Raw genomic sequence first — 7,698 nt, 5'->3', positions numbered from 1 at the left:
TTCAAACTAACATTCGGCTCATTCATTAAGAAACAGCATCATCCTCCAAACTGCTGAGTCAGAGCTTTAACAACGCATTGATCATTTTCCAGGACCGGTGTTTTCCCAGCGTGCTGGGTCTTATCCTGGTTCCTGCTGCACGACGGCGCCGCCTGTTGACACCATCGCTTCCTGCTGAAGTGAAACCTGCTCACAGTTCAGAGGAAACACAACACGTCCAGTGTGTATGAAATCATGTTTTACCTTTATTATTTATCTCTTTGATAAACTGCTACAAACATACATTTCAGCTGTCATCATTCAGGACACGAGGCTTCAGAGAGTCAGTGATTATACAGACGTTTACAGTCTCACCTGACTGTGTTTTGTTATGAAAGCGGGGAATCAGGAAGTAAGTCCTCAGAGCTGTCACCTGATGTTTTCTCATCTCCTGAGGAGGAAACTGTCGACTGAAATCTCCTGTGGTTAATGTGTACACACCTGTGGAGCTGCTTTCAGGTGAATCCCACCAGGCACCGCAGCTCTACAAGCATTTTCCTTTTTTTACTATTTAATCTTTGATAACGGGAGCAGAGATTTGGCATGGGCTGGAAAAAATCATATCTTTTTATTATGGAGTTCCTGATGAGCAGCAACTTTCCATTACCTCTGAATGAGGCCACGCCCACCTGAGGTGACATAAATCAGGGTTTTAAAACCAGGACGGACGTGTCAGAGCTGCAGTGACTACCTGTGTGACAGAACGTACCTGTGCTCAAAATTTAAATAGCTGAAAAGTTTGTATAAGACTTGTATGAAATAAGAGAAGGAGAAACACCAGGTGACCCCTCACCAACCAACAGTGACCATCCCTAGACTCTGGGGCCCCAGGCAAATAGGTCCATCAACATGCAGACTATTGGCAGATGCTACAATTTACAGATGTCCCCCTAAATGCCTCACATGCAGGTAGAGGGGAGGTTTAAAGGGGGTTTCTAATCATTGCAAAATGTGCCAATATGAGAGGCGATGAGGGGCCCCTTTTCCCCTTTGAGGCCCCAAGTGTTTGCCTGGTTTGCTTCTCCTGAGCTTTTTAAGGAAATATTTTTGGTCTGTGGGAAACTAACATTTTTCACAATTTTCTGACAAAACAATTAATCAAAATAAAAAAAACAAAACCCAACAACCTGTAATTACAACAAATAAGATTAAAATCATTTCTGCTCTTACATTCATCCAGAGTCAGAAAAAACACACGAGGAGAACTGAAGGATTTCATCATCATCAGCCGTTAGAGAGATGATAATAATAATGACGCTCGCTCCTACAAAGTAACTGTTGTCATTAAAGTCAGACTCTGGGTGTTTAGATGAAAACCAATATGTGACACCAACAGAAAGAAGTTTTGTATTTAATTTGACTCACAAACTAAAAACGTGGGAGTGAAGCTCCTCATACAAGGAGTGAGGGGGAAGGTGCAGAGTGACCCCTGCTGGACAAACACCACCTCACAGCCTGATTTCATGAAGGAGCCTTTTTAAAATTTCTGGATCATTTTCTCGTCTCTGGAGGAGAAGAAACGTGTCGACTGCTGCGTCACATCAACTGTGGTTGGACTGAAGTTTGTTAATAATGATTTTTTAAATTAGAAATAAGATTTTGAGCACTGATCCACCTGTGATCAGCTGTAATACTTCACAACCTGCTGCAGATTTTTTCCACCATGACAAAAAAAAAAAAAAAGGTTAAATTTAAAAACACTGACTTTCACCACCCCGTCGGTCCGACCCTGCACACGTCCGTCCACCCTTTTAAAAAAGAAGCTAACACAGTGTGAACCCGTCTGATCTCCAACAGCTGCTGATGTGAACAGACATAAAAACACTCACCACCGCTGATAGAAAAGAGGAAAGTCTTCCTAAAACCTGGAGAATTAACTAATTAAACTCATGTTGTCATCACCGTGGAGATCAGCTCTGAACGCTGGCGCCCCATCCTTCACCACACCTTCTACCAGTTTCAGTGTTTTCCCGCTTGTTTCCCGCCTCTCAGGGTAAATGAAATGATGTGGTGGTCTCCAGGGTTCATCGCAGGCTCAGCTGTGACGTCGACCCCGGTGCAGGTCTTTCCCTCCTCTGCTGCTTCAGTCATCCATCACGGCGCCGTCCGTTCACAGAGGGGACACAGACGCTCCTGTCAATGTTTTTGTTGTGGACGTTTTCACCGTCTCAGAGTCTCACAGAGAGGAGGGAGGGGTGAACGTTTCTGTTTTTACCTCGCTCTTCTTCTCCTCCTTGTGATTGGTCGGTTATTTCTGCAGCTCCTGCGGCGCGCTGAAGCTCTCATAGACATTGGCTGCAAATTCCTTCACCTGGTCGTTCAGCAGCAGGTCCTGCAGAAGTAAAGACTGATGATCATTCTGCTGTGGCTGCTTCTATGCATGAAACCATGCTTTTATTTTGATAATGACAGTGTTCACTTCCTGGTACGGTGTATTTTACACTTGAAGAGAGTCAGACTGAGGGTTTTCTTTTTGACTGATTGAAACTGTGTCATGATGAATCTGATGAATAGAAAAACTAAACAAAAACTAAACAGACTGAACCTTCTGTTTTCAGAAAATCAAGTGCAGTGTGGGTCTGTGGGTCTGTGGGTCTGTGAGACTGTGGGTCTGTGGGACTGTGGGTCTGTGGGACTGTGGGACTGTGGGACTGTGGGACTGTGGGACCAGCTGGGATTTGGTGACTGACTGACCTGTGTACCACTGACAGAACATGATATTTGGATTAAGAAACTTCTGCTTTAGTGTTTCCATTATTGATTAATCTGCTGATTATTTAAATCATTAAAATCGATAAATGTGGTTTGGTTTATAAACAAAGAGCTCAGTGACATCACCAAATGTCTTGTCCTGTCCCACCAACCATTGACTTTAATGTGAGACAAATAAAAACATCAAATGTTTGAAACACAAAATAGTTGCTCATTAATTTTCTCTCCATGAACTCATCGCTGCAGCTGAACAGGTGAGTTCTGCAGCAGATCTACCTGATGAAACGAGGACACACTGAAGCCTGATTTTACCTGAACAAAGTGACTGGGAGTTTCACTGCAGATGGTGTTGATCTGACCGTTGATGATGGGGATGATCTTCGCCAGCGGCAGACTGACAGCAGACAGACTGGACACACACACACACACACACACACACACACACACACACACACACACACACACAGAGACAGGCGAGTCATGTTGAGGTCAATCACAACTTCCTGCTCAGACTTAATTTCCCATGTCTAATATAATCTCAAACATAGTTTTGAAAAACTGATAATGTCTGACACAAAAAGTAACATGTCAAACACTTTAATGTGTCACAAAACACACAACCACAACATAACTGTAATCAACAATCAATCAAAAATCAATATGTACATCAGTGAAAGTGACTAAAAATATTCTGTTGTGTTCTTTACTCAAACACTCATCTGGAAGATAAATCTAGATAAAAACATCTGTGTATAAACAGTTCGGGTTAGCATGTGGAATGGTACTGGGACACTCACCTATCAGGTGCAGAGCTGGGGGCGGAGTCACCAGGAGGTGGGCGGAAGAACTCGGCCAGGTTGTCAAGGAGACGAGAGAAACCCCGGTTGAGGCAGGCGTTCAGGACAGTGGTGAAGTCCGGACTGCAGCCACAAACGCACAACACCAGAGTCACAAAGTTGACAGATGTGAATTCACAGGGTTAAAGTGAGGACGGCGTTTACCTGTCCAGCATGTCTCTGGTCTCGTTCAACAGTCTGATGGTCATACGGTCGTTCTCCGTCAGCCCACACGCCTGGAGAGAGGACGACATTTGTTACATACTGTGGAGCAGGTTTGTCAACGCTGCTCTCTGTCGCACTCTGAGCAGTCACCTGGTCAGCGAGCGCGTTCTCGTCGTCTGCCAGCATGAACCAGGAGAGCGAGCGCTCTGAGCCCGCCTCCACCTCCGCCCTGATCCAGCTCAGCTGCTGCTCCAGCTCCAGCAGGGACAGACTCTGCTTCAGAGACACGCTGGAGGCGCGCGCGCGCGTGCGCGCACACACACACACACACACACACACACACACACACACACACACACACACACACACACACACACACACACACACACACACACACGTGAGGATTTCCTGTTTTTTCTGTTGCATCTCATTATAAATGAAACATCTTTGGCTTTTCGACAGTTGGTGAAACAAAGTTCTGAAATCTGACGACGTCAACTTTGACTCTATGATTACCTCTTTTTTTCACTGATGTTTTACAGACTAAATGATTAAATATTAAACATCAGAGGAGACGTGGATAATGAAAATGATGATTGTGTTCAGACACTCACCCTCCCAGTGAGTTCTGCACCGCCTTCTTCACCACCGTCATCAACTCTGTCAAACCTGAACAGAGACAGACACAAGTCTTCCTACCGTTGGACTGACACTGAGGTAAACAGGGATGAGCGAGGTTAGACAGTGATCTTAGTGCATCCTACCATCTCCCAGGAGATGCTGGATGCTGGACAGGTACTGCTGCTGGACGTCCGGGGGGGCCATAGGAGTCTGGAGGAACACGCACACACACACACACACGGAAATAAGCATTAGATATCTTGTCCTACACCTTTCTGTTTTTCCACAGTAAAATACAATTGTGTATCAATTCAGTGCATCAGGGTCAAGTGTGAGCAGAAGCCAAAGTCAAAATGTATAAAATTCTGAGGCTTTAATTTTGCTTCTCTGGAAAAGATCAGTTAGTCCCATCACAAGGTGAATGAGAACCACAGGAGCTAATAAAAACATTAAGAGGTGGTGTCTTAAAGGAGCTATTTGTACAGTTTCTCTACCACTGAACCTGGTTTCTTGGTGGTGATTGTCGCTTGCAAGGAGCTTCAGCCATTGTTGCATTTACAGGACAAGATGTTATAATAATCTGATACAGGGATGAGAGAGTCTGACCAGACTTACCAGGCTGGTTTGCATGCTGGTAAGTGAACAGCTGTTACAGGGACTATCGTGTCACACATGAAAATACACAAAAATGTGAGAATTTTTTACAGGTAACTAAAAATAATGTGAACAACAGACAGCAACAGTTCTCTCTGTAATCTTACACATGTGAGAGCAGCTCATGAAAACCCTCACTGAATTCCTCACCGTTCCATTCTTTCCTACAGAGTTGTCCAGGTACAGATATCCTCCGATGATGTTCAGCTGGACTCTCAGTAAAACCACCAGCATGCAGGTGCTGTACACTGCAACGATGGTGCGAGTGAAACCTGAACAAAACAACACGTTGTAGAGATCAAATACTGGGTCTAGAATCTCAACTCAAACACTAAAACATTTTAAGTTAGAAATCCCTCTATTTTTGTGCAGCAAAGGGATTTAGGGGATTTCTTTTACAACTAATATGATTTTATTTGAGCATTGATTTTACACACTGTACAGGGTGCTTCAGTGATGTCTGATGGGAGGAAGTGAACTTACTGATGATCTTTAAATCTTCCCAGATCTCCAGTTTATTGGCTGGTCTGAGAGACGATGGGAAAGAAGAAAAAGACTGAGTCACACAGTACAGTACAGTTTCATTTCACTGTGCAGTACTGAATCCTTCAACATGATTGCTTACTGCAATATAAACATCTAAAGAGGATGATAAAGTGGCTAATTTATGTAAAAACTGAGACTACAGAACCAATATCGATACAGTCTAATGAGAATGTAAAACTGTGTGTAAGTGGATTAGAAACAGACTGAATCCACTGATTCTAACAGTAACAGGCTTCTTCTCACTTGGTCTTGAGTAGTGCAGTGAGGTTCTCTGAGTTGAGTTGAGCGATGATGGCTTCTCTCAGTGGAGGGAGCATGGACAGCACTGTGACACACAAACATTCATCAAAAAAGTTTTGTGCCGTGTGAAGCAAAGTTAACCCGAACAGATTTCTAGGAGATTATCATTCAGAAGTGCAAAGTGGTTACCTGTCATGTTGCAAGTCCTCTGGTTGCTTTCAAAGTGGAACTGCCTTCTTGCCTGAGCAATGTACTCCGTCGCCTCCTTTTCCTGGAGCTCCCTGATCTTCTTCTGGGCATATTTACCCAGGACGTACACCCCTGGGGATGGCAGACAGTAATTATTATCAAGCACAGGAAATAAATAATAAAACTTTAAACAGCCTCTGAGGTAAGTCTGAATTGCTCATAAAGTCACAAAGGATTTGCACTGGTTAGACCAAGAATGTTTTGGAATAGATGCTGGAAACAATATACATTTGAGTGGCACATTTAAAATTTTAAATTCTATTATTTTCAAAATTATTTCCCTTTCAAAAACTTTAAAAGGCCTTACTAATATCTAACAAATCCACAAACTCCAGTGCCTACTGAATGCTGCAGCAGCCACTTTCTATTAGAGATTTCAATCACTACAAAATAATTGACAATTTAGAAAAGACAGATTATCCAACCTGCAGTTTCTATAAAGCCTCATGAGATAAACCAAACACTTACTGGTCAGCAGGTCAGTCAGCCAGTGATCAAGTCTCTCCCTGCATTAAAGCAGCTTAGTGATAACTTAATATGCTAACAATTAGCATCCATAAGTGCTGTTCTCATGCGTGGAACGTCACGCCAAATTCCATTCAATTTTCTGGAAATTAAAGATGCCTTGCTTTATGAATAAAAACCTCAAACAAACTGCAAATAAACACGTTCATCGAATCGAATCGTCATTTTAAAATTCGGGATACAAACAAATCATTGCACAATATTAATGTTAGTACAATGCAACTTTTGTCATCTGGTCTTGCCACAGTTCTTTTCCAGTAAAAAAACACCCGGTAAGCGGATGAGACCAGTAGATATGTTGGAAATTCTGCTGCTTGTTGGAGAAAATGTGAGCCGAATTTAAAAAATGCAACTCTCTTCATTCTTAAATATCGTTGACATATATTTTAAGAGGCATTGACTGTTACCGGTAAGTAAAAAATACTATTTCAGGATTATTTAGCGCAGTCTGGCGTGTTGCTACAATCTACTATTAGCACAGTAGCTAATAGGAACACCAGTTACCTCCAACTACAGCTCCGGCGAAAATAAATTTCCTTTTGTGGCGTTTAACAAAATTCCAGGCAGACGAAAACATCCTCAGACAGTGAAGAGTTTACGTGGTAAAACTACAAAAACTCTCCGTACTTTTAACTTTGTGCGGACTATTTCACGGACATGTTACCTGAAGAGTTATGGCTAGTTAACGTTCCCTTGCTAACATGCTAGCTGTCAAAAAGTGCCCGATCAAAGAAAGCAGAGAAAATAATATAAGTTCCGGTTGACAATTTCAGAATAAAACACGAATAGACCTAAGCTATAAGATGGTCGAATTCAGTCATTCTGAATGAAGTGTTTGTCCGAAAAGTACCGATTATACCTCGCATAATGAAATAAAATGTTACTACTAAATAAATGAGGTGATGCAGATGTAAACAAAGTCGTGCTGGGGAGCTGAGTGAATGTAATGATGAGCAGATATAAGGACAAATATATCTGCTTACAACTACAATATGGTCTGTTATTAAGAATTCAAGTTTACAAACTGCTCATAAATGCCACTGTGGCAATGTTTCACCAGAAAGTTTGATCCATATCAAACTCTACAACAACCGTCACAAATGATGCTTTT

The 7,698-nt window shown here is 42.5% G+C and overlaps 1 protein-coding gene across 4 annotated transcripts; it reads right to left on the bottom strand.

The window, feature by feature from the left end:
• Positions 1-225: 225 nt before the first annotated feature.
• On the bottom strand, positions 226-7,326 carry pex3 (peroxisomal biogenesis factor 3). Of its 4 annotated transcripts, none has more exons than XM_071467366.1 (13): positions 7,092-7,326; positions 6,003-6,134; positions 5,817-5,898; positions 5,511-5,554; positions 5,178-5,299; positions 4,517-4,583; positions 4,367-4,421; positions 3,903-4,041; positions 3,753-3,823; positions 3,549-3,671; positions 3,064-3,160; positions 2,255-2,371; positions 226-2,120 (listed from the first exon to the last, which is right to left on the bottom strand). In XM_071467366.1, the coding sequence occupies exons 1-12, from the start codon at positions 7,162-7,164 to the stop codon at positions 2,288-2,290; spliced, it is 1,089 nt and encodes a 362-aa protein (XP_071323467.1). In that variant the 5' UTR covers positions 7,165-7,326; the 3' UTR covers positions 226-2,120; positions 2,255-2,287. The 4 variants fall into 4 exon arrangements, with proteins under 4 accessions (XP_071323467.1, XP_071323466.1, XP_071323468.1 ...); XM_071467365.1 differs by having other exon boundaries at positions 226-2,117; XM_071467367.1 differs by adding an exon at positions 6,531-6,669 and having other exon boundaries at positions 226-2,371; positions 7,092-7,314.
• Positions 7,327-7,698: the final 372 nt, after the last annotated feature.

This window comes from Trachinotus anak, unplaced genomic scaffold, assembly GCF_046630095.1.
Source record: "Trachinotus anak isolate AG129_WGS33_773 ecotype Australia unplaced genomic scaffold, CSIRO_AGI_Tana_v1 ptg000031l, whole genome shotgun sequence".
NCBI lineage: Eukaryota > Metazoa > Chordata > Actinopteri > Carangiformes > Carangidae > Trachinotus > Trachinotus anak.
This window is presented reverse-complemented; position numbering and strand designations above follow the sequence as displayed.